Source organism: Prinia subflava, chromosome 4, assembly GCF_021018805.1.
Source record: "Prinia subflava isolate CZ2003 ecotype Zambia chromosome 4, Cam_Psub_1.2, whole genome shotgun sequence".
Lineage (NCBI taxonomy): Eukaryota > Metazoa > Chordata > Aves > Passeriformes > Cisticolidae > Prinia > Prinia subflava.
Window position 1 is genome coordinate 25,006,660 of NC_086250.1, and position 27,456 is coordinate 25,034,115.

At 37.0% G+C, this 27,456-nt stretch overlaps 1 protein-coding gene across 13 annotated transcripts in view; it reads right to left on the minus strand.

Annotated features, from left to right (window-relative positions):
• ATF7IP (activating transcription factor 7 interacting protein) overlaps positions 1-27,456 on the minus strand; it is an 80,122-nt gene that overhangs the window by 50,680 nt on the left and 1,986 nt on the right. For 2 of the 13 annotated variants that reach the window (XM_063396132.1, XM_063396117.1), the window contains exon 1: positions 13,140-13,471. The exons of the other annotated variants lie outside the window; for them this stretch is intronic. Coding sequence is in view for 1 of the 2 variants with exons in the window: in XM_063396117.1 (XP_063252187.1) it covers positions 13,140-13,212 (73 nt within the window). In the remaining variant the exon portion in view is untranslated. Of the gene's footprint in view, positions 1-13,139; positions 13,472-27,456 lie in introns of those variants that run through there. 13 annotated transcript variants of the gene reach the window in all.

The following is a 27,456-nucleotide window of genomic DNA, read 5'->3' on the forward strand; positions in this document are numbered from 1 at the left end:
TGTTTTAAAATGTAATAAACAAAATAGAAATCACATGATTGTCATATGTGCAAATAATAGCTCTTCAAGCATACCACACACGATTTGAGTTTTTGTCCCTTTTTGGCTAAAGTTATATTAGTGTTAGCTGAGAGTAGGGAGAAAAAGATACCATTTTCTAAGAAAAAAATTACGTCACCATCCTGCCCTATTTCACCTAGTGCACACACAGCAGAACAAGGTGAAGTGTAATTAAAAACCCCTTTAGCTCATTTGTCCTCGCCACATCCCGAACTGTGGTTCTCAGTGTCGGAAGTGAAAGGCACGTTCCTCTGCGGCTGAGCTCTGCAGTGTCGCGGACGCTCCCCAGGGGGCGACCGCAGCCCGCGCCGCGGCGGGACAGACTGGCAGGCCCGCCTCCCATTGGCTGAACGCAGCAGCAGCGCGGCATCCAATCAGAGAGGAGTGCCTTAAATTCCACCCTGCAACAAACTTCACGCGGCAGATGTCAAGCACGGACACGAGCGCGGGGGCGTGCGTTAAACGAACGGGATTTTTCAAACGGCCCAATGGAAAGCCAAGGGCTTTCCCAGCTGAGACCTGGAATTGCACAACAGCGCTGACCCACGAGTGCGGGTGCCCATACGCGATAATGAACAGGTGTTTAATGCATGAGAGCATTTTTAGGCGATCACTGAATTCCTGCGATGTTGAATGCTGAATCAACCGCTGAGATCCAACCTGGGTTCAAGTATGGCAGCTGGAAAACCTTCCTTTCTTCAGATCCTATGCAGTGCCACTGCTTTTTTAGTATTCCAACAGAAAAGTGGTGTTTTCTAGTACTGCATGACTGCAGTATGACTTCTGCCTTGAAAGCAGAGGCCAATCTCCCCCACCTTTGCAAACTGCGTTCTGAAATTCAGCAAAACATTAATCCCATGTATGTAGCTACGCCTCAGAAAAACACCCACCTATATGGTTAAAACATTCTTCAACCAGCGTAAACTCACAGTGCAGTTTCAAAGAAGTTTCTGTGTTTATTGTATACGTGATGGCATCATGTACAAACTAGAATGATGCTCTCATCACGCTGGCATCAGAGCCAGTTAAGCACTTCTCTATCTCAAGAGGATAACACCTCCTCTGACACTGGCTCATGAACCTGTTTTTCATACCAAATTTTCGCATTTCCTATGAGGCTTTGATGCCTTGTGGAAAAAATGGGACAAAAATGACTGACAAGTCTATTTACATGGCTAAGATACTTCATCTGCTGGTGGCTTTGCAGAGTTGTTCTTACATGTTCATCACTTTATGCCTTGATAACTGCATTCTTTGGAACATGAAAGAATGGAAAACAAGACGAAAGGTTTTCCTAGACTCAAGCAACTCAAATCCCTTAAAAACACCACTGTTAAGCACATGGAGCTTAAGCTGATTCTCCAATAAGAGTTTTATCTTGTCCTGTATACTGAATTTTAACAGCTACTTAGATTGTTAAACTAGTAAAACTGCATGACTGGAACTCAGCCAGAGCAACAAGGCTGTGATAATGTTTTCTTACTTCCCACAAGTGTTAAGAGATTTCGGATTTTATCAGCAACTCAAAACATCAGCTTTCAATTCAGCTGTGACATCTCCAAATACTAAACAAGTCCTGCTATTTTAAACAGTGGTAACAGCAAAAATCATCTTTCTTACAGGAAGATTTTTTTCTAGCACAAGCTATAAAACACAAAGGAAGTGGGTTTTTTTGTTGTTGTTGTTGTGTTTTTTGGTTTTGTTTTTTTTTTTTTTTTTAATTTTTTAAAAAATTTTTTTAATGAAAAAAAGATTTACTGAATATGAAGCTGAATTTGTGCATTTAAAGATACATTTCATGAATACAGTTCCATCTTTGGCATAGGCTTAACAGCATGAATTTCCTTACCATTATCCTTGAATCTGAGTAGGACCTAATAATTACGTAGATGTGGTCACTAACTGCCGAAACGTACCTACAACTAAAAACTTACCCAACTTCTGATATTTCAAACTTAAAACCTGAACAACCCGAATTAATTGTTCATGCACATCAGATCAAAAAATATGAGACACTCTGTGGAAAAACAACAATCTTAGAAAAAAGGCAAGATGTTCTGATCATGATTAGGCTTTTCTAGGCATTATAAAATACAGTATTTTTTCCTTTTATAAGGGAATTATTTATAAATTTTAAATGTACAATTTTAAGTAATTCAACAGGTTACAACTTTGACATGATATCACAAACATATGCACATTTGCATCCCTTGTCTTCTGTCAGGATAAAATGCAGAATAACACTATTGTAATGAAAAAACTAAGATATTTACCCTGAACAATCTATTACCTGGACTACTTCCCGTATCACATATGCAACTAGCTGTAGCGATGTAACCTCAGCTTTCCAACTGGTAGCTCAGTGACATCAGAATTCAGAGGTGAGCTACCTGATGCTGACAGTGGTCTCAAGAGTCACTTCTCAAATGCCAGAAGCAGCAGAAGCGAAAAGAAAATTTGCAACTAAAGAGGTGATGCTGCACTGAAATATTACTGTTTGCCACACATACAACCGCCTTTTATGAGGTCTTTTTGCAAAAAATGGCGTTTTCTCAGTAATAAAAAACAAGTTTAAAATGCAACTAATTCAGCAGTTGGTAAGTTGGGTGTTGGAAGGATTATCAGCATTTCCCCTGGGGAAGACACCGTTTCAGCAGAGGTGGCACACCTACTGCCTCGCCTGCACCAGACCTGCCACACGCAGGCGCAGCACAAAGGATGGAAGGGGCACGTCGTCAGGGTACGAGGAAACCAGCTCTTCCATAAACTCATCCAGCTGAATCCTGGTGCGGACTCTGAGATGTTTGGGGCAGAGAGGCTATTTCCCGTTTCCCACATGAAGTGATGAGTTTTCTTTCAGAGTCAGGCAGGCCAAAGCAGCACCTTGGCAGCCATCTTGTCCTCTCGTCAGCTCCCTACGGCGGGGACTGCCGGAGATTTGCATACCTGCTCAGGATTGGCTGCCTTAGAGTTGCTTTGCGTACACCAAATCGGCCTGGCAACAGGCTAAAAATAGCCAGCGCTGCTGCTGCTGCTGCTGCTGCTGGGAGCAGCATTGCGGCTCGGCCAACGCGAGGGGCCAAGGCACGCGCAGCTATCCTAATGTTATGTGCGGGCACCGCACACTGAACTCCCTCAGGGTTTCGGTGAGGCTTTTTAGATGACAAAAATAAATTCTGAAGTAATTCACTTTTCAAATCAAAACGAACTATTATAATCTGCACACTCTCTCCCTTCTCACTTTTGTTTCTAAGCAAGTTGGAACAGAAACCATCTTTCTTACTCTGATAGCCCACGTCGGTTTGCTGAGATGGCAATGGAGTAATCCACACCACCTGTAACAAATGCCACCTAATCCTTACTAGATGTGGACTCTTACACAAAGTTCTTGCCTCCCCCGTTACCCCTCTTTAGTCACACCACACCGGTAACACACCTGCACTTGCTTCTGACTGCAGAAGCAAATAAAGGTTTCCACACCTTTCTGTTCAACACATCTGCCCCCAGGTTTCTGTTTCATGGAACTGGTTAAAGGCAGGTGAAAGCCAACATTGTAAGATGAATGAAGCACCCAGTGCATGCAGGACATGTACAGCTGTCTAACGTAGCTCTTTGGCAGCCTGAAACATGCCATCGGCTACATAAGGTACACATAAGCACGGCTAGAATGAAAAAAAGGTACCTTCAGTAAGACTGTCACAATTAAATAAGGACAGCAGGAAGAAAAGTGGCCAAAGCAGGTGGTTGGTCATAGTGACCACTGAAGACAGTTATCTTCTGAATGATTCAACAAAACAGAATCACAAAAATTAAACAGAAATCCCAACAGGAAGTAAATGAAGTAAGAAAAAAATTTGTGCATATAAAAGGTTCAGAATAAAATTAGGGGGAAAAACCCCACCATCACCACCACCAAACACAAAAATTTTCTTGTGAAAGCTAGTTTACCCATATTTTATTACCTAGTGTTAGGACTGTTTGTCACAAGCATTCTTTAAGGAAAGGCAGCTTACTGCAGAGATGTTAACAACCTATTCCTAATGCTAATTACTAGAATCTGTGTCTCCTACCACAAGACATTTTTTCATTTATCAAAGGCTAAATATTTTCCAAAGGAAACTAATGTTGTGAAATGATGGGAACTAGAAAACAAAACGCCAGCCTAATATGCTATTCATTACTAGATACAGAAGAAGAAAAAAAAGGCGTCTTTTAGTACTGGTAACACATTGTATACATATGCTACTGATCCTAGGTCATGCAGCTAATTTAGGTTTTTACAATGATAAACATTTGCTTTCTAATAAACTTCTACGGCAATCAATTTCTTACTGTACGAAGCATGCAACCAGAATAAGACTTATTCTAATAAAAGTCTATAATGGCAGATTAAATTCTCTTGCGTGAGTGGGTGTACAATTATTTTTCAGTATTTGCTCTTAGGCAGCAAAGATTTGTCACATTTCATACTTGTAAAGACTTGTAACAAAAATTACCCAATGTGTCACCCAAATGGTCCTTTAAATGTTTCATAATCTAATACAAAAGCAACCATTGCATGGATGTCTATGTTCAGTATTGTCTAGAGCAAGCTCTAGAGACACAGATTGCCAGATTTAATTCTCTGTTAAACAGACCAAGGAACAGGATGCAAACAAACCTACGATTTCTTTATACAGTTCCAATCATGGAAATAAATGGTAAGAAAAATAGAACTAGCTTTGAAAGGAGCTTTAATGACAACAAGTATCCTGAAAGGATACCAATTCTTACTGTATTCTTCTTTTCTAGAACCTTTGACACAACCACCTACTCACCATACTTGCTGTATAAACAGCAGACATATAATCTCATTTTTTGGCATTTACCTGATTTGTTAAGAGACCAAATGCAATATCCCTAGATTTAACTGTTACCATATAAGAGATACTCTTTTCTCATTACTATCTTGTTGCCACAGTTCTAAATTCAATACCAGTAGGAATAATTTGAAATGATGCCACACTAGTTTTAAGTGGCACAGTTGTATTGATCTATATCAGCAGCACCTTAAGCAACAAAGCACAGTATGTTCATTTCTGAGGTGCCTACACCTAATGCTAATAAATCTTGTCAACTCACATATGCTGAAAAACAAAGATATTTAAACAAAAACAAAGGAAGAGGAGAGTAACATCCTGAAATTAATTACACAGTTGATGGGAAAATCCTTTTTTTTTACCAGTGTGGGGCTAAAGTTTGGCTGAAATTGGCAGGTAAAGAATCAGGAAAACACAGGACTTGTGTGTCAAGACAGATGCTGCCTTTTTTTTTTCCTTTTTTTTTTTCTTTTTTCTTTCTTTAACGGGGAGAACATGATTCCCCGAAACAGCATGTGGCAAAATCCCCATCACTAGAGGTTTTCAAGATGCAATTGGACAGGATGCCAGATAATCTCATATAGGCTCTCTTTCCCAAGAAAGACCAGATCACATGACTTTTTAAGGTCATTTCCAATCTAAGATATTCTATGAACTAAGCTGTACAACTGATTTAATTACCAGAAGATCAGTATTAGCTGTCAAATATTAAAACCGTTCTAAAATGGGACTTTTAAAGGTGGTCAAATGACTACTCCACCAGTCTTCTGAAGGACTCTTATATCTTCAGCATAAAGGAGTAATTGCACAGTTGAGAAAGTACCTTTCAAGAAAACAAATCTTCTACTAATAAGCTAAGTCATTAAAAAACAACAACAAAACCCCTTCCTTTTTGAATATATTATATACATAGACACATTTTACATACTTCATGCACTTTGTATTTATATAGATACATATGGTTGAGGAAAACATGATCAGATGGCTTACAATAAATCTAAAATGGTAATTAGATTGTGACCTTGAGGATTTAGTTTTATTTGCATAGGGTTTTAAATGTAATTCTTGTATATGGAACCTAAAAATATATGGAAACAGTAGATCATCAGGCTGAAAGTGAACTTATCCTTAAGGCAATTTTCTCCCAGAAAAACAAATTCAACTTGTTTGCCATCTCTGGTCAGATATGCAAAAAAACTTGTACACCTAAAGTAAGATTGTTTCTGAAACCTAATTTCTAATTCATATAAGTCACAGACTTCTATCATACCTGAGATATGAATTCCAAGCACCTCATTTTCCCTTCTTTGGTCAACCAATAGAATTAGTGGTTCATTTTGCATATTTTTCTTTAATTCATTTTTTTGTCTGATTAGTTTTCGGACATGGTGATATAAACTATTCATTTTGTAATATGTAAATATTGTAAATATTGCTGCTAAAAATATAGAGAAATCTATTTAAAGATACTACAAAGAGCATCACATTTGACAGGCTCATACAAAGTTATTTTCAATTTCTATTTATGAATATCCATAATAAGGCAGACAAACAGGATGTCAAATAAAAACTGCTATGAATGTCTTTATTTTTTAGGGCAAGGTACACTGCAAGGCCCAAGAATCCCATTCTCGAAGAGAAAGAGTATTTTCAAAGTCCAGCCTAGGGGACACCAAGAAACAGACAAAGTCTTTAAGTGACTGTCAAAAACGTAACGCTTTTTTGGGTGTTTTTTTTAAATTCTAAGAATTCACGTGAAAAAATCAGGATAAACCTGAAGTGCAATGCAATACAACATATTTTTTGTATAAGCTCCTCAGACCTACAAAACTTGATTAAAATGAGCACTCTTAAAATTTCCACCAATTTAACTGTGTTTTCATACATAGGTTTCAACCATCACAACCCATCTTCCACCTGCAAAATTTCATTTCAGAAGAATGCTTGAAACAGCTCACAACAACTAAGAAGTTAAATTTCAAAATATCGTGCAATGAGGAAAAATATTGAAGGTAATTTATATTATTCAGATATAATGAAATACTTTTTTCTCCCCATTCTACAATCACAGCCCGTGCATGACTAATCCATTATAATCCCGCATAAATTCTGAAGACAAATAAAGGAATGGGAAAACTAGACCTTATTGCTACTATAATATAAAATGTAAGACCAAAGTATTTGGTAGAAAGTCTTGTTTATCACTAGAAAAATATCTATTTGCAAAATAGCTTTTACTGCCAGGTTTTTGTTTCCCATCCCTGACAAAGGCAGTTTAAAGGTTCACCAAAATGAGGAATAAATCAGTATAAAATTTCACAAAGAAAAGTAATTTCTTTAGAAATCCTGCTTGAGACAGACTCACTTGCAGCAGCAGTGCTGCTGTGAACATTCACCGCATTCATCTGTGCCTACCAGAGACTACCACAGTTGCTAAGCAACATCTTAGTTTCATCTCAATTTTGATATTTGCCATTTTGGTATATTCACTGGAACCTTATGCTTTAAATAACCTCATCTCATTCCACTCCTTTCACAACTGTTTTACGAAATGCAATCAAACAGATTTTTCAGAGGGGAAAAGGGGTGGGGAGGAAGCTTCCTTTTTCCTATGCTTTTCTATGTATCTATGTGTAGATAAAATATCTTAGAATATTTGCATGTGACAAGAAACAGCCACCATTAGTGCTACAGAAACCCATTCAGCAATCATCTTGCCTCTTCTGATTTCTCCACCTAAGTTAAGCAAGGACAGGAAGTAGAGGATTTCATACTAACAGGAATATCAAAAAATTCATACCACAGAGCAATTAGCTTATTATCTACATTTATTCTACAAGAGAGTAGAATACTACTCTGATACGAGATGAACCCCCTCAGTTAAAGAACATGACACATGAGCCCATACACATTCTCCTTCTATTTTACAGAAAAAGGACCAATAGAAATGATCTTCAGTGACTCTACCAATACACAGACAGCAATTAGCAGATTTCATAATGACAGGAAAAGAAAAAAGATTGCAAAAATCCATGCAGTCAACATATTTCTGTGGATAATATTGCTATGAGGTTATTGCTCCTTGAGAGACTGTCTGCATTGACTGTCTTCTAATCCAGAGGGGTTTCCTATGTAACAAGACAGCATCCTATGCCGTGGACACCTACTCTGGACACTTTGCATACAGTAATAATATTCAAAAGAGGCAACAAGCTTTTCAGAACCCTAGCAGAGTAAGTACCACTACTGCTATGCAATACCATCTTAAATAGTTTAGTCAATATCCATACACAGAGTTCCATTCTCTCTTGTTCTTATGAAGTAGCACTTAAACATTAAGAAGAACTCTTCAATGTCTTCTTAAAAGGGTTCTGTAACATTAACTAAATACTGTGAAACTGCCCTTTCAATTAAGTAAGGACTGAGGAAGAGGAGATGATGAAATGCTAATAATTAGGTGTAGACTCTTGTGATGAGAACTGTAAATAGCTGATTTTATGAAATACTAAATAATTGAAATCATGCATGCACTTCAGGCAACAGTTCTTCAAATCATTACCTTAAAATGATCAGGCAAAAAAGCAAGTGCTTACTTATCTATTTGAAATAGGACATGAAAAACCTAATGTTACACAGAAGTCTCAAAGATGTACAGTAAAAAACAATTATTGCAAAGCAATCCAGCTATTGCCCTTTCTCATCTTGCAATATGTTTCTTAATAGAAGGGAGTCAATTAGCAAGTGCTGTATCACTTTAGCTGCCAAGTACTATTTATTTTTTTCTGTCGTGGAATGACCGAATGTCAACAGCCACATCTGTAGCAAAATCCAACTAACAGGGAATGTAAAGTATTTTCTGTGAACTACAGCTTGTTATTAATATTGCAAAGGAATATGGACTTCTAAACATAAGACACTGAAATTAGAATCTGCAGTCTGAAGGCATTTCTTTTCCATAACAATGGAAGAATCCATCTTTGTGTTTCCTCAGTTTGTTTGTCTAAGATCCTTGAAGAAGAAAGCAGGAAAAAGATATGCAACGTGTTCTCTTGTCCACAGCAGTCAAAAGTTCTCATGCTAGGTTTCTTAGAGGATACAAAAGCAAAATAAAAAGGAAGACTGAAGAGGTGTTCCATCTAGTCAATAAAGACCTTTGTTTTTTATTTAAGGTTAAGAAACTACAGGCCTCAAATGAGATCCACTTACACTTCCCAAAGTATTTATGTCTCTTTACTAATGACCCCAAATGAGGCTTGTCACTATGCAGGATGCACAAGTAATTCTGGAAGGCTTTCCTGGCTTTAAGCTTCACATGTAGGATGACAAGTTTTAATTTTTTTCCCTGATGAATTCTTTTCAAAGCCACCATAAGCCCCAGTTTTCAGTTAGTCAACACCATCACATCTGCATGGATGCTAGCAGCGAATGTGTGGGCAGAAGTCAGCCAGCAATGTTTTGTTCATGCTGACTAGTGATGTCATACACACTAACTTAGTGAACCAATGAAATACACCTAGATATATGATCTATTTAGGACACCAGAAAAATCAGGTCTAGAGCCACCTCCAATGCTAGTGTTGCATTCCTAAGTGGAAAGGATGGAAGTGAACAGATGCAGAAGACATTTCTTACAGTAATGAGATCATTGTTTTGCTTGCTAATGCAAATTTCCAAAAATAAAATAATATTACAAATTCCTGAAGCATTGATAGTCTGAACAGAACCTCAAACTAGCATTCACAGTACCATATAACACCAAAAAAAGGAGCTGCAGGTTCACCTCTACTGGTACTTTATTTGGCAATGATTTTGGCAGAACAGTGCGCAAAAAGTTTTTGAGCCTGGTCCCAAAAAACAGTGTCTGGGCTGTAGTGATAATGTCCAACGCATTCATTAGTTTGGAGTAGTACTGGGTCTACAAAAGACTTCTTCAGTGTGGAGCTCAAAGCAGTTCTACAAAAAACATCCTTTATTTTACTGTTTTATGAGGGGGAAAAGCAGCTGATAAAGTAACAATCCAGTAATACCATTTCAGAAACATCGAAGCACATGAAGAATTTATACAGCTATTTTAGACTGCTTGCCTTCCCAAATTTCATAAAAAATAATATAGAGAAAAATCTGCATCTGCACAGTCACTTAGGGTGACCATTTACAAGAAACTTCATTCTTCTTGCCTACAAGTTTCCCAAATGTGACCCTGAGTTAGACACCAGAAGCAGATGGTAAGAATTATTCTTAAAAATGCCTCCATTGATAAAATGTATAAAAACCACAAAGGAAAGCATCTTTAATTTTGACAATTTAAAGTTTCCTGTAAGTCAGCCTCCAGAAAGGTTCTGCCCAGAAACCTTTAACATCAAAAGGAACACTTGTTCACAGTCAGTCTCTTGCCTAGTGAGCTGGCAAGCCAAAATGCTTGCTTTCTTCTGGAAAGCCAGTCTGGAAAGGACTGGCTGCAGCTTCACCTCATCCAAAAAATCAAAGACTCGATTTCTCTTTGAATGAGTGAAGAACCATTATACATCCTTTCTTCATGCACTGGCACACAGCATAGCTGAACTGCTCTCCCTGATAATTTTTCAGACTAACTACAGACTCTCCTGAGGAATTTTTAAATGACCACATTTCCCAGATTTGTCAGGTTGGATTATTTGTAACCATAAAACTATTTTACTTACATACCCCAAGGTGAACATGACCAACTCATAATCATTCTTGTGCTTTTTGCCAGGACCCCTCCTAATTTTTCAACATTGTAAAAAACAATACAGACAACAGGACTGCAACCTGTATTGATACAAAATTTACATCATCATCCAGGAACATAACTTTTTATTATAAAGAGTATGACTTCCTTACTCTTTCTCTGTATGCTACAGAATTTCCGTCTCTTCGCATTACCTGTTTTGGGCTTTAGCTATCTATTTTGTCTGTGTGTTCCCTACTTACTTCCAGGACAGAGTGTCCTGTCAAGCAAATATATTTTATGCTGGATGGTCTATAGATGTATAAATCCAATTTTGGTGTGCAAGGGTAACACATCTATTTTAATAAATCTAATTAGTGGTGTTTGGGTCTCACTAAGCAAATGATCCTGATGACTCTGGTAAGAGTCAATCTTTCCATCATCTGTAAGTCAATAAAAAGTAACTATTTTACAATACCAATCATAAACTTTACTTGGAGCATGATTACTACCCTCTCCCCTTCAAAAGCTTTAAAAATCAATTTAATGTTTTATTGATACAGAGTTTGGGGAGGGGAAGTTGTTACTTAAGGAGTATCAAGGAGTAACTACATTACAGCTACTGGGTATTTACACCAAGGAACTTTCTTTTAAAACAAATTATATTAGGATATCCTTTTTATAATAGTGTTTCAGGAATTAAATCACCTCTGTGTTAACTGAAATGATATTCTTTCACATTTACTCACTTAATCCCCCATTACTTTTCTCCAGACCTTTTTAAAAAGGCTTCAAGGTCTTCCGCAATTCCAATTTTATATTGAGTTACTGGGAGGAACATCTCTGAAAAGTATTCTCAGCTAATTATTTTAAAACACCTGGATGCAGATTACAAAGATGTCCTTATAACCTTTGCTAAGAAATATCTATAATGGAATATTTAGTATTCTAAATATTCTTCTTTGTAACATCAAGTCTTCAAAAATTTAGGTTAGCTACATGACCTTATAATATAATCTCACTTTTATCTAAAATAACGCCCAAAATATTTACTGTGATGTACTTTCTTCCCTTCACTATGACTCTGTTATCATTATCACCTACATTACTGTTAGAATTCTCAATTCTTAACAAATCTCACATTTGTTATCATTTGCTTTACCTCTAAAAAGTCATTGAAGGTTTCAAAGTGTATGAGCTAACTACAAAAGCAACTCATTTGGCCTATATTGTAGGCATGCAGCATTTTTCTCTGCCACATGAATGCAGGAGTTTACCTTTCTCTATTACCACTAAATTACTCCCTCCGCAACACCAACCAGTTACGGTTTTCCTTCCTAGCATATTTACTCTACAGGCCTTAATTTCCAGGCCATTTCAGAATGCTTCCAATACTTGCAATATCTATCACTACCATTTTAAGCTGTAATAATTTATCTGCTTACTTTGTCCTTCTACCTCTTTAGCGTTATTCTCTTCAAATAATCTTATTTCTCTTTCAGCCTAAACACGCCTGTCTACTTCCAGCTCCACATCCCTATCATGAGCTGATGTTTGCCTTTAAGTGGCCATGTTTTGTTGGCTTGTTCATGCATCTCCAATTATCGGTTTTCTCTAGGTCAGTGACCATCCTTTCAAATAATTTTCTTCTACCATCTCTCCTTTCCAGTATTCCATGCTGTCACTACTTCGACTTGTAAAATAGAAACAATACAAATATATTTGTGCAGAACTAGCACATCTGGCCCATGCCACCATTTCATGCACTACATGCATAACCTCAGAAGAACATATTATGTAATTAGCAATACTTAAATTCTGTTAAAATTTCCTGCTCTAAGGCAAGGTTATTGTCTTCTTGGGGAGAGATCAAAAACCCACCATATTCCGATCTAGTTCCCTTCTTATGAAAACAGCTTTTTAAAATGTACATATAGGCATTTAAGAAAGTATATCTACTAAAAGATACATAGACAACATTTCAGCATCTAATTGCTTTAACAGCTTTGTAATCTCAACAAGAAGAAAGTTCAAACTACAGCCAGGATAATGAAGACCCTTCATAATACCATGAAACCAAAACACAACTGGTACGTTCAACTTTGTCAACTCTGCACCCTTTCCAGGGTTAGCTCTCACTATTGATGAGCCTCCATGTGCATCAACTAGTGTCACTATATAGACAAAAATAACACACTAGCAAAACAGTAGAGGTTTGAACCAAACAAAAGCAGTAACATTTCCAACAAAAACTACATACTCAAAATTGGAATATTTTTTAACTACTTAGTTTTACTAAAGTAAATAGTCTACAATAATTTCCAGGTAACATTCCCCCTAAAACCAGCAACCCAAACATAATTACAGCCAGAACAAATGACTTTTGAGTTTCCCAGAAAATGCAGCTTACATTCAAATTTAATTCCTGGCATTGTGCCAAGGGGGGGGTGGGGTTGTTGGGCACCTAAATAAAAAAATTAACTTCCAAGTCTTCTAAAACACGAATACAGAAAATGAGTTGATTCTCTTACCTGGTGAGAGGATGGCACGTGCAAAATGAGCTTCCTCCTCTGAGTAAGCCACTGACGTGCAGATCATTTGCATAAGTATTATGAGCTACAAGTAGACTTCCAGGTCGGCCATCTTGATACTAGTATCTTGTTTGGTTTACATAGCAGCATGAGTACTGTTTTTCAGCCAGCCTGAGCTATGCTGTTATACCTCTAAGCTAGTAACCTACATCTGTTCGTTACAGACTGCTGGAATTCCTGCTTCTCCAGGTAGTATCTGAATGTGTCAGAGTGCCCCTGCAGCTCACTGAACATGCCACAGCCTCTAAGGAAACTGTTGCAACTGCAAGCGCCTCCAGTTGTACTCTTTGTACTGCCTTCTGTGCTGCTCGCTATTAGTGCTGCATCAACTATGTGCAGTGATGTACCTCCCACATACCACACAGTTGTACCAACAAGCATAGATTTATTACAGCACAGCACAAGACAGCACACTGAAAAAAACCCAAGAAAGCTGAAATTTCAGTATTTTCACTTACTAGCAATCTAATTACACCTAAATTCCATTGTACATATTTTAACATTCATCAGTGTTGCTTTTTCTGTCCAGAAACCAGTGCTCCTGCAGCCTGTGTGAAGGAGAAATCCATGACACATGTTAGCTGCTGCCGACACAGAGCCAGACTGCAGTTACAGCTAGCTGGTGCCAGTAAAAATTTACATAAAGGGGCCTGATTTCAAGACTAAATTGCAGCAGGATATTGCTGAGCAAAGCCTTGCCCCTCCCCACGGGTTCTCGAATATACTTTTCTGAGTATTTGCTTACTAATAATCCAGATCTGTGTTAAGAGTCAAGTGCTGTTCTCATGGTTCATATAAACGAAAATTGACGAAAGTGTCTGCAAAATAAATTTCACCTTGCAGCCTGTTTCGAGTAGGATGCTATGCACACTGTTCAGTCATTGTCTAGTGACAGAAGTAACACAAGAAAAATTGCACTATACTTGGCAACCAGATATTCTTAACCTAGTATCTCCAGTATTTTGAAGATCTCCAACAAGAAATAAGTATTAGTTCCAAGTAGGACAAATTCATTTTTAACCTAATACTGACAAGTAACATGTCTGGCCACTTAATTTGTTGTCTCTATTTCACATTTAACTTTTGTTAAGTGAAGGAAGAAAAAAAAAAATCTCAACCAGAATTATCTTTTCAAGTACCTCTAAGGTACAGTGACAGGTAGAGGCAGAAGCTTGGATTTCAGCCTCACTTGACTGGTTTGGCTAGCTATACATTTAGCAATAGGCAGCTGCAGTTGCAGCCTGGCATCATTTAGTGAAAAAGCAAAGTAATGGAGACAGGGATGTTTATTGATTTGAACATGGCAGAGCATCATAGGACCAGAAGAGCCTGCTTTACACCCCTTGCCTTTTCTAGTTCCCTGCATTGTTCCTCTTTAGAATGCCAACAGTGTCAAGCTATATATAGTCAAACTGTATGTCCCATTTTCTGCTGCAAGCATAATTTGCTCATGTATGGCTGGTTCTAGGTTATTTGAGTGTAACACAATACGCTCGTCTGTAATCTCAGAAAGCTACTATTTTTGTGTCTGAAAATATTTAGCAATTCATATTAGTCATTTATTATTATAATTTATCCTCACCTTTTGCATCCAGAACCCTGGAGTGATTTGTAAGGGAAAGCTAATTATTTTTCCAGAATGCCTGTCACATTAAAGAGACAATCATTAACATCCCTTTCATGTTACCAGTATCTTTTGACTTGCTTTACTTTCAGACTGATTTATGTATGCTAGCACATCTAAGTGCATGCAGAATACATCTTTCAGTGATGTACTGTCATCTGCAGAATGAATCATCAGATTAACAGCTTCTGAGCTTAAAAAGAATGGGCACCAGTGCTGCTGAAAAAGAAATTTAAAATCCCTTAGATTTCCCAAATTCAGCCATGTCCTCTATCCTCCCTCTAGTTCTATAGCGTTATGCACGAATACCTGAATGGTGTAGTATTCAGTATGGTTCTTAACACAATAAAACACATACTGCAAAAATAAGAGCCTTGGAGCATTTTCTGTTCCGGGCTCCAATCCGCTGTGGGAAGTCCACGCCAAAACTTGCCGGCAGCCCCAGCGGGCGAGCTCTGCATCTGCAGGAAGCACCACCCCGCTTCCAGAACTTTCAGTCAGTTACCCGCCCCCCCTCCTCCTCCCCCCCCCCCCCCCCCCCCGCTTTCCTCTCTCTCACACTACTGGCTATGACAAAGCTCAGTTTCAAACACAAGAGGAGGAGCCACTGGTTTTGGAATAAGAAACGCACCAACTCGGTTACACAGGGCAAACGGGCTGCCTTGGGTAGGGCTGAGCCCCAGGCCATCGGCAGCTTCTGTCTGCCAGACACAGGGCCGGCCACCTACCCCAAATGAAGTACAGGGACCTTCAGCAGCCTCCAAAATACGGGATTTGGGCAGGAATTTTTGTCGTTGTTTCTAGCTTGGCCTTTTTTTTTTTTCCCTTCTTGGGCGGGGGCGGGGGGCGTGGGGGAGGGGAGCATGGTTTGTTTTGTAGTTTGTTTTGGTTGGTTTTAACAGGAGATTGAGATAACAAACCGTAATGTACTCAATCAGAATTCTCGGGTGACTACCCCTGCAGAAAAAGCTAAAATGTCTGCCTTTCTTCACGTTTTGCTTATATCGGTGGAAACACCTAAAAGTTGTTACATTATTCTCAGAGCCAGGTCTCTTCCTCCAACATGACTTCCTACTGCCCCATGAGAACTGATCTTAAAGAGCACATGTTGCAGTCAGAGGTAGTAAAATCAGCTGTGTTCAAAATAACTGCTATTAACTGTATGGGTTCAATAGGTACTAATCAAAGACAACATCTTAAAATATCGGTTCAGTTCTCTCAAAATAGGCAGAGAAAAAAACACACAAAACTATTTCCCCAATCCAGACAATTTTAAATATTGAAGCATTTAACTGACGAAGTTTGTCTAAAATTAAAGGGAAAAAAACCCATAAATCCAGCCATAATGAAGTCTGTCACCAGTACCTTCACCTAAAAAAACCCCAAACAAACCTTAAACAAAAAACACCACAGAGCAAATGAAAATGAAAGGCCCTGAGCCTTCTGACACAGAAGTCCAAAACATCCCTTTCCCCCACTTTTCTTCTCCAAAATAAAACAAACTTATTCACTGAAGAGTCAGCTAGAACTTTAGTAGTTCCCAAAATTTTCTCACATTGGGTTTTGAAAGACACAGAAAATTATATACATTTCTGAAGTGGAAAACTGTCTGTCAAATCATTATCTTAGCTGCTGTGGTTTATTGGAAGATATTTTACAGCAGAAGCCTGTATAAGCAGAAAGAACAGGAAGGAGAGGAAAGTGCGGAGAGAGAACTGAAAATACTTCTATCCACTTTTCTATTGTAGAAAAGGGTGAGAAAGTGTTGAAACTGGGTACATTCCAGGCTGTAACAGTCTAGTATGTTGCACTCGTTTTATTCTAGAAATGGAAAATACTCAGTATTCTCATCGAATTCAAAACTCCCACATTTTGCTCACTTGAATTTACATGAAGAATTTTGTTATTTACTAAAGAGCTGACTGATCTCAACTTGAAAAATCAGTATGATGGAAGACAGTAAAAAATTCAGCTTACTCATAATTCCTTCAAAGACAGTACATGCTTAAAAACAATCTACTAAATTTTACAGCTAAAAAAAATAAAGGTTCAGTTCAACTGTTTAGTAACAGTCATAACATTACTAAATATGTAAGATTCCAAACAGTTCTAAGAACTTGATAACCATTTACTTTCACCTGAAGAAGCAAACAAATCAGCTGTTTTAAAGTGATTTCCATACATTAAGCAGTATTGCATTCATTCAACAGTCTGATCCAGTCCACTTCAAATCCTGCCTGAAATTGTTTGCTCCTGAAATTTCTACCAAAATAGAAGATGCAGCTATGCAAATTGAGACAATTCTGAATTTAAGGAGGAACATAAAAAATAATCAAGCCATGTTAGAATAGTTCCAAGCAGCTATGATTTAGTCATGAAAAGAGTATTATCCAAATAGCTGCTGCATAAATGAAAAAGTCTTTACAAGAAAATTCTTATCCTTTTGAAGTACAGCATTTACAAGAGGAAAAAGACCCAGGGCATCTATTATATACTTTTTCAGAATAAACTACTGGTTTTCCTTTGTAAATTGTATTTCTCTTGGAAAATCATGTAGATTTCAGACTACTATCCTTTTAGAAATTTGTCTATCCTTCAAGTTTACTTATTAGCACTAGAAAGCTGATTATTCTGGAACATACAGACATGAGAATACTGACCGCAATCTGAAACTGCGTCTCGCATTAAAACAGTATTGCAATCAGTTCAGTTGACGTCATTACTTCATTACATGCATCTATTTCCAATTCAACGCATGAAGATCTAATTTATGTATTTAATAAAAGTGGCGGGGGGAACAGGGGGGTGTTTTAGCATCCACTCATGTACCCTGTTCCTTTGCACATAAATTGGTGATTTTCATTTTCTTTTTGATAATTATGATCCAAACTGTTAGCACCATGGGAGTGAAGAGAGATTATGCTTTCAGCTACTAGTACTGCCATAGAAAAAGCATTACAATGTACTTGGATTTGTGAAAAAGGAAATGTATCCCATATCCAAAACAGCTTTCAAAACCTACCATACTTTCAGCATTCCAACACTTACTTTGGGAAAGAAAAAAGAAAACCAACCAAAAAAACACCCCCAAACCAAACCACAACACCCACGCAGTTCATACAACAAAACACTATATAGCTCCCTGCTGGGCCAGTCAGTCATTTTGTACAGCACTTCCAAAAATGGATCTGTGTTCAAAATGGCCTGTTAAAAAGCGAAGGAAACCAAAACCAAAGGGAATGGGAAACACACAGACAAGAGCTTTTCTTTCAGCTCTGGCAACCGCTCCGTACCTTTTCTCTAAAATGGGAGTAAACTTACTCAGCTCACAGAAAAAAACCATGGGCAACAAAAAGTCACCAAAAGGACAATATAAAAGACATGGCCTGAAAATATAGTATTTTATTTAAATGTAATACTATGTATTAATGTATCAAATGTAACAATATGAAAAAATATTCCTTATCGTGATTGTCCTAAATACTCTACCTTTCATGCTCCCATTAAAGCAGAGTAACAGAGAAATCTTAAATCAACGAAACAAATAGCACTGGGCAATATTTATATGCCTGCTGTTTTCTTTAAAAAAACACCAAGCAATCAAAACCCCCCCCAAAAAAACAAATCACCACAGGATGTGTAAGGTAAAGTATGTTTTAAATATAAAATTTCATCCCCTTCAGAGATTATAAAGTAGGAGTTCAGTGATCTCAAAGAATGAAATGTTTCTGCTTCCTGTGAATAATGTAAGTTATTAACATCTGGAACTAATGAACAATAACTGACTAAAACCCACACAAACACAAACCTCAGTAATCACTTATAAGACTAGGGAAACGGTACCTTAGAGTATCTTGCAGAAAAACAGAAAGATTATTACTGCACTACATTATTAATCTACCTTCATTAGATGAGGTTAATGCATGGCAGAATTTCACATTTTACCAAGATAAATATGTTTCATTAGAATTTGTGGTTTGAATTTTCAGACATTTTTAAATACCCAAATGTACCCAGGATCTATCTTACCCAATCAAAAAAAGGCAGTATGAACTAAAATCTGCTGTAAATCAAATTCACTAAACAAAGTTCCACTAGCAATAAATAAAACTAACTACCTGCTTTTCATCACCACCTCTAATTACATATTTGCATTACTCTTATCTCTTAACCTAAAGCAGAAAAATTCTATGACCAATTATTTAGAAATTTACTGTTAATTGAAGTCACCAATTCATCTCACCTTAAAAATTCTGTATTCTACAGACTTTATTTCTTTTTATCAAATGAACAAAATAAAACATGGAGAAATTACTTGTTCTGAGAATCTGACTTGTAAGGTCTGTACAGAATACTTCTTGTCTTTATAAACACTGTGTTACCATTAACTGTGTAAGATAATATATGAGAATAGATATTAAAACTAATTTAACCACCAAGTGCTTTGTTATGGGTTATACTGAAAGCACCAAATTAATGTGCAGAAATTCTGAGGAAGGACTAAACTTGTTGGCATGTAGAATAAATTTCACATGCCTAGCACTAAGTTCAACTTCAGCCACAAAAATATTATGAGCTACACACTGGTGAGTTACGCAGCTCGTCTGCTGCTCCTGATATATTTCTGGAGAACTTAAAGAAGCTTCCTGTTTACTTACTCTTGGTTTAACTCATGTACAACTTAAGAACCCATGAAGACCTGAACTAGGTGTAAGACACAGAACAAGATAATTATATATAGGGAAATGAAGAAAAATGCCTTCTTTCTTCTCTTCTGTTGTACAACTCCCCAGTGAAGAAAAATTGAGCACCAACCAGAACCTCACAGCAGAATACACGAGGCCATGTGAAACCACTATAGCACTTTGAAACTCAGATTTCAATTAAGTTATACAAAAGAAATAAGGATAGACCTCAAAACTTCCATCTTCTCATTTGTAGTACTTCCATAAAATTTGTAGTGTTATTCTTGAGTAGCAAATAGTGCTACCTCCAAAACAGTTAACATTTATATAATCACTGTTTCTCTAATGTATTTATTTAGGCACTGTAATTATCTACCATTGGAAAAGTTACACATTGAAAACATGATAAATCTGATCATTCAGTTACAAAAATTTAATGAAGTTTGTGAAGAGTTTATTTCATTTTTCAGTTAAGAGTATGAGGTAAGCATTTGAGAAACGGACAGCACAGAATGAGAGCTCTTCCAGCCTGCTAAGAAGGTAAGCCAAAACAAAGTAATTTGATTAGCAAGACAGATATGATATTTGACCTGGCCAGTCCCACCCAATCTATCCTGCAACTGAGACAAGACAGAGGTCTATGAATTAATTTGTGAGAAAGCAAAGAGAAAACACAAATAGCACAAAAAAATCCCCCCAAAACCCCAACTCCAAAACCCAAACCAAACCACACACACACACACACAAAAATTTCAACAAAAAACCCCAAACCCACTAAAATTGACAAAAATAATAAAACAAAAAGAAGCAGGATTTCAATGTATTTTATATAGCTTAGAATCGTTAACTATGCCTAATGAAGGTTTTAAATTGCTTATCATCAAAATAGAGCTTGTGCTCTAAGGTCTGGAGCACATGATGCTAACAGCTCTGCTCATGTGCACATAGTCAAGCTGAACTGCTACACCAAAGAGCAGTTTTTCAGCAATTCTGAATCTGCTCTGTCTCAGCCGTACTGAAAACAAGTCTAAGATGGCTGCAGCGCTCACAAGACAAGCCAGTCAGTAACAACTCAGCAGGAAATAAAACATTTACACAGCAAAGCACCTCCATCTTTACCACACTGCAACAAACTGCACAGGTGGGATGGGTGGGTGTGAGCAGAGGAGTGGTTTCTTTGACAGGCAGGACGTGGTTAATGCCTAGCTGCAGCACTGCTGCTTCCTAGCACATCTGGTAAAGAGAAAATAAAAATAAACCAAAAACCAGCAAGAGGCAGCCCTGCTAGGACCCTGTGATCCAGGGTTTGTATCACATACTTTGAATCTCTCACAACTCAAAGGCAGTTCAGAATCCATGTCACAACAGTCGCGGATACAGAGTCAGATTGTGCACAGAACTGACAAACATTAGGGAATACTTTTCAAGAGCAGGCTCACTTCTGTGTGTCAAAAACAACAACAACAAAACCCACAAACAAACAAACCAAACCAAACCAACAAAAAACCACAAACAAACAAACCCAACAAAAAAAACCACACACCACCTTTAGAAATTATCCTATAGCTTTGTACTGCTCCATCTACTTTGAAAATGTTCTATAATATTAGTTGCCCAACAGGAATTTTACTTGGGGAGGAAAAAAGGAAGTTCACTTTATAAGAAAGCTAGCAAAATCCCCAAGAACATTCCAGAAGTTTAATACTTGCAGAAATCTAGTATCTAATTCTTTACCACTGCAATGCAGCTTGTTGTCTAAGTTTTTCAAAGAAAAGCTGTATCTAGATTCACTAAAGGAATTTTGATAGAATCTTGTAACAGAGCAGCTCCTGAAGAACTGGTTTGAGATCCTATGGCAGGAAGAAAGGGGTTATCAACCAAAGACACAAGTTTAACACAAAATTAAATCCAATACAGGTTTTGCTCTACTATCTGTTTATTACCACCAATCATGTTCTCTCACAGAGGCAACACTGGATCAGTTCTGGAGGGAGCTCCTCTATATCTGTCTCACTTCTTTAGAACAAAATCCCAACTTGTCTATTTTAAAACAAAATACTTGCAAGATTCCACAGGGCAAGTCTAAAGAAAATTACTGTTGAATTATACCTAGCCTTCTGACAAAAAATAATCTTTGCGATCCAAAATTAGCCCAACATAGTAAGTCACTCCCCTCTAAAAAGTAGAACATGCCCTCCAACCACTTCAGTTATGAAAAGGTCTAGACTTATGTAACTGTGCATGTCTGTTGCCAGCTGCAGCCGTTATTTCAGGATTTATTAATCATGCCAGCAGTAGTTGTCTGATGCACTCATCAGCACTACAGTCACTATTTCTAACTTAAGAAATGGTGAAATACACCATCTGGCTTTTCCTTTGTCCTTGTATTAGCATTACCTGTAGTACAAAAAAGGGCCCATGCCACATATGAGACAGCTCCACCAATTGTCTCTGATAGTACGCTACAGGTTTAGAAAACTAAATTAAAATATACTTGAAGTTCAAATGGACAGAAGACATTTCTCAAAAAATAAACTCATGAACACTAGAGAACAAATTCATTAGTTGACTTAAAACTACCCATTACAATGAAGCTTTTCTTCACCAACACCTTTTATTAAAGTAAAAACCAAGTTTACAATCAATTTAAAAGAAAAAATTTCTATTATCCGGTTATGTACCTTATGTTGCTTACTTTGAACACCATATATACCACACCATCACCTTGTGGGAATTTACAATAACTTGTAAGATTTCAAAATTCAAACCTACATATTCCATTTGTATAACTAATATACATATGCTTTGATTTCCCCTGCAGCAATGTTTTAGAGTTCTGTGTTTAGTATACCTAAAAAAATTGTACATCAGAAGGTGAATTCTGACTTCAAATCTTATAATTTCAAAAATATCACCAAAAACATAGCGACATTCTATCCCAGAATCCAAGAGCTGCACTTGTACAATACTGCATTTTATATAACACTGAGCCTTGGAACTTGACATATGGGTGACAATGACTTAAATAGGTTTGAACAGGCAAAACAACAAGTTGGCAAAAAAATTTCAGAGACTGATTTCCTTGAACCAGAGAAAACAGAATTCATGTCACAGCCCTGTTGCTACAAACATCTTGCCTTGTCAGAAAGCTTCAGGAACATGCAGAGGCACTAGTTCATTAACACAGACACATGGATGCAAAAAATCTTACTGAACAGTGAGAAACCACATGCATTAACTTAAACATCCAGTTCTGTATACCTCAATTAACACACAAAAGTGTGTTAGTAAAGTGTGTTAAAAGTTATTAATCAAACTAATTTTTAAATAAAACCTAATGTTTAAGTAAACACAGATTCATGACCAGGAAATGTTAGAGTGAACCTATGCTAATGTGTCATTACGTACTAGCACTGGACAGTTTTTTTAATTTCTACTTAGCATGGCATTTATACAGATTCTTTGGTCAAAATCTGAAGAAAATAAAGCATTTTAATAAGAATAGAGAGTGGAATTTAAACATAATATGTTCTGATAAGAAATCCAAACAACCTTTAATCCTGCCCTCTTTTGATAACATGCCAAAACACTCTAACTGCATCTCAGTAGGTTCAATTACTGTAGTCATAAATTAAAACAGGGCTTCCATTTTCCCAATTTCTCATGAATGTCAAAGAAGAAATGCAACAAAATGGCATTCTGTTGTTTCTCTCATTATTGCCCTGTGTAAGTAACATCACCTTCGCACACCTCTTAAATACCATTACGTAGAGTTCATACCAGGGAGCAATCAACCACAGGCAGAATTTTCTGCCCTTTCAGACAAGGTTTTATGCATTTAAACATAACAAGGGGCACAGCATGAATACTTTTTTTTGCTCAAATTATATGTGTAGAAACCAGTTAGCTATGTGTCATCCACAAATCCTTGTGTCCAAACCACATCCTATCCACTTTTCTCATTTGCCCTCTTGCTTAATTGATCTTTTTTGTTTTGTTGTATAAGGTTTTATATGTTAACATTAAGTAAACACAACCGTTCTTATACTGACAAAATTCAGGGGAAACTACTATTTGTATGCATCCCAACTGAAGTCTCAAAACACCGTCCACTGAAACCCTTTTTTATTCCCATTTTCACACAGGCCAGCAGACTGACTTCAAGAAATACCTTGGCTCTCACTTAGGACATAAAAAATAAACACTACCTAAACTGCTGGCGGAAAGAGCTCACAATCATGAGACAAAGAATACTCCCTCACTGCCAACAATGGTAGCCTCTCCTCACTCCAGCTGTTTGTCTTCGCAAACTTTGCAGGTATGGGTAATAACTAATTAATTATCTTTGGTATTTATTATGCTTTATATTTAACCAACAAGTCTCCCAAGACATACTAAGAACAGAACAACTAGCAATCAGTGTTCACATCAAACTGGACCACTATGCTAAAAATGAGCAGATTTCTTTTAAAATTTTTAGGGTTGTGGCACAATTTGAAATTTTTGCCACATATCTGCATTACACCTTTTCTGCTTAACCAGAAAAATAAACTTGTTAGACTCATCTGTCCTCCCAGCAGAATTTGTAAGTGTCATTTTAATAGCCTTATCCATGCATATTTTAAAATTTTATGCAAGCCTGATACTTAGGCCTACATACAACACTGAAGTTGCATGTAGGCACAACCCTCAGGATTGGTACAGGCTGAGGGATGAACAGATTGTGAATAGAGAAGGTCCCTGCTGAGAAGGTCTTGGGGTGCAGGTGGATCAAGGGCTGGACATGAACTGGCAATGTGCATTTGGAGCCCAGAAAGCCAATTCTATCCTGGGATGCATCCAAAGCAGTGTGGGCAGCACAGTGAGGAAGGGGATTCTGCCCTTCTGCTCTGTTCTGGTGAGACCCTACCTGCAGTGCTCTGGGATCCTCAGCACAGGAAGAACCTGTTGGAGCGAGTCCAAAGGTGGGCAACCAGGATAATTAGAGATGGAGCACATCTCTCAAGAGGAAATGCTGAGTAAACTGGGATTGTTCAGTCTAGAAAAGAGAAGGCTCTGTAGGTACTTAGGTGACCTTCCAGTGCTTACAAAAGGAATCTACAAATCTGAAAAGAAACTTTTTACAAGGTTATGTAGTTATAGAACGAAAAGTAATTGATTCAAGCTGAAAAACAGTAGGTTTATATAAGATATTAGGAAAAAATCCTTCAGTATGAGAATGGTGATGCACTGTACTGTGAGGTGATGAAATTGTGAACGCCTCGCCCAATGAAGTTTCTGAGGTCAGGCTGGATGGGGCTCTGAGAAAGCAGGTCTAGTGGAAGGTCTCCCTGCACATGGCAGGGCAGCTGGGAGTACATGATTTTTAAGGTCCCTTCCAACCCAAACAATTCTGTAATTATGATGTATTTTTCACTAAAAGCATTCTAGCTTTTTTAACACTAATACAACACTACATGAAAGCACAAAATACAAAGCTACATAAGAGTCATGTGCAACAGAAAATTTGTTTTTAACTTTGGAATGCATTTTGGCCTATATATATCTCCAGACAAACAGTCAAGAAAGAACAGCACTAAGAACCAGAACATTAATTAAAACCAGAATATGCAATATAAGACAAAAAACCCTCCTCCAAACCAACAAAGCAGACTCCCCTTTCTGAATCACACCTCCATTGTTCACCACAGTATGAAATTATTAGTACATTCTAAAGATCCAGTTTCTAGATAATTAATACCGGTACTTTATATCTACAACTGATGACACTTTCATGGACTAATCTGTAGACTGATACTGTACTTCAATTAGATGCTTTCAGAGACTTAAGCATTGTACGTACGAACTCAAGACAACCATTATTATAGAAATCCAGAGTGGAAAAAAAATTAGAAAAACCTGAACATGAACAAAAAATGGAAGACATCTAAAAACAGTACCAACAATACACAAAACCTTTTCAGACAAATAAAAACTAAGAATCCCACAATATCATGTGAAATTATGCTCTTAAGAAGAAAACCAGAATTCAAAAGTTGACACAATCTATGTTCCATATCCTTTTAACCAAATATTAAAAATATTTTAGTTACTTTCTTTGGCATCATCCACTAGGCTTTAGAATCCAAACCAAGGCCAAGGCAGACAAATTATTAAGTATTACACGATTCATATCTAAACCGTACTCAGAGATTAAGATATTCTACAGCTATCTGACTTGACAAGAAAGATACCGCTTCAGAAAACAACTTAAATTTCTGCTTTTAATGAGCTGTCAAAAAACAAAACAAAACAACCCCCATAACAACAACAACAACTTGCTGCACACAACAGCCCTCCATCCTGTTTTTAGATAGGTCACTGCTGCTTGACAGATAACTTCTTACAGGACAGTGGAACTAGGAGAATTTTTTTCATGCAGTACACACACTGCAATAGGTAGAACTGAAACACCAGAATTACAAATAAACACCATGAAAGTAGCATTTATGTTGACCAGTTTACAAATTCCCACATATTTTGTGTGAATAGGTCAGTCTCTCGGAGTAATGTCACATACTATAGAAATCAAGAGACCAATGACAGATGCTTCTCTAAAATATTCGTAACATTAGATTTCATTGCATTTCAAGAGCAGTACTAAATAAAAATATATCGGGGGGGGGGGGGGGGGGAAGAAATCCCAATGCTCCATATTCACATACCATAACAGTTTTGCAACTTAGAACTTACTTTCTTCATCTATTATCCTTTATGAAAATTGTGATGTACATGTGTCATTGCTGTAATTCCCAAAATAAAATCATAATGTAAACTAGTGGAACTAATCCATAATATAGAAAAAAACACCGAAACAAATAGAAAAATAAAGAAAAAAGCATTAACATGCAAACTATTAAGTAAGAACAACATACTGGTTTAAAGGATATTTTGGCCTTACTACTTACATTCCATGAGTCAGATTGACATTTTTGCCAAATGTATAGTTTCTGACAATTTAATTGAGATAAACCTAATAAATGATTACACCATTAAAAACATCTGGATGGTGAGAAATGAGATTTTTAAATTATTTTGAAAACAAAACACAGTATTTGGTTTACTAAACTCCTTTTTATTGTGGAAATATTTCTAGTTTGTAACAGGAAATGCGCAAATACAAGGCAAATGTACATTACTAATGATAAATGAGTATTTTAGAAGTTATTGAACATGTAAAACATTTCTGTTTGCACTGAATTCTGTAAAATAAATATTTAAAATTTAATTATTAATATATATTTTTTTAAGTTGTTCAGGGTATTTCTTGGCGGGCAAAATCACCTCTTATGGCGGTAGGAAAGCATATGCCTATGTGTTTTATGTCCGAAAGAGAACCATTACTAAAGGAGCCTTTATAGGAAGTTAACATACTAGAGTTAATGTTAATTTTTTAAGTTTGTGAAATATGCACAATAGAAGCTACAGGTTATAAAGGTACAGGAAATGTGACAAAAAAGATGTGCGTATCTATTGGAATCGGCATCTTCTTAAACACAGACTTCATACGGGATAGAAGATAAAATACCAATAGAAGCATCAAAATAACTATTTAAGTTGATGCATATAATAATTGTATTATTTTATAAATAAATGGTGCTACGATTAGTTTGAAGTCTACACAACATCCAAGACACACTTGCTAAATTACTTCATACAGCAGAATACAACACTATTCCACATTATCAGAGAAAGCATCAGCTCAGTTGGTAGAAAGGTTGCAGCTGATAAAAACACTGTTTACTTCACGCAAGGTGCTAAGTTCTCTAAACTTAAAACATAACAAGGATCCAAAATGGTAAGAAAATTATAACAAAATTATTAGTATAATGCTGCCTAGATTATATATATGTAGAAACTTAACTTGGTACTTCTGGAGCATATAAAATAGTAACTGCCATATGTCAGT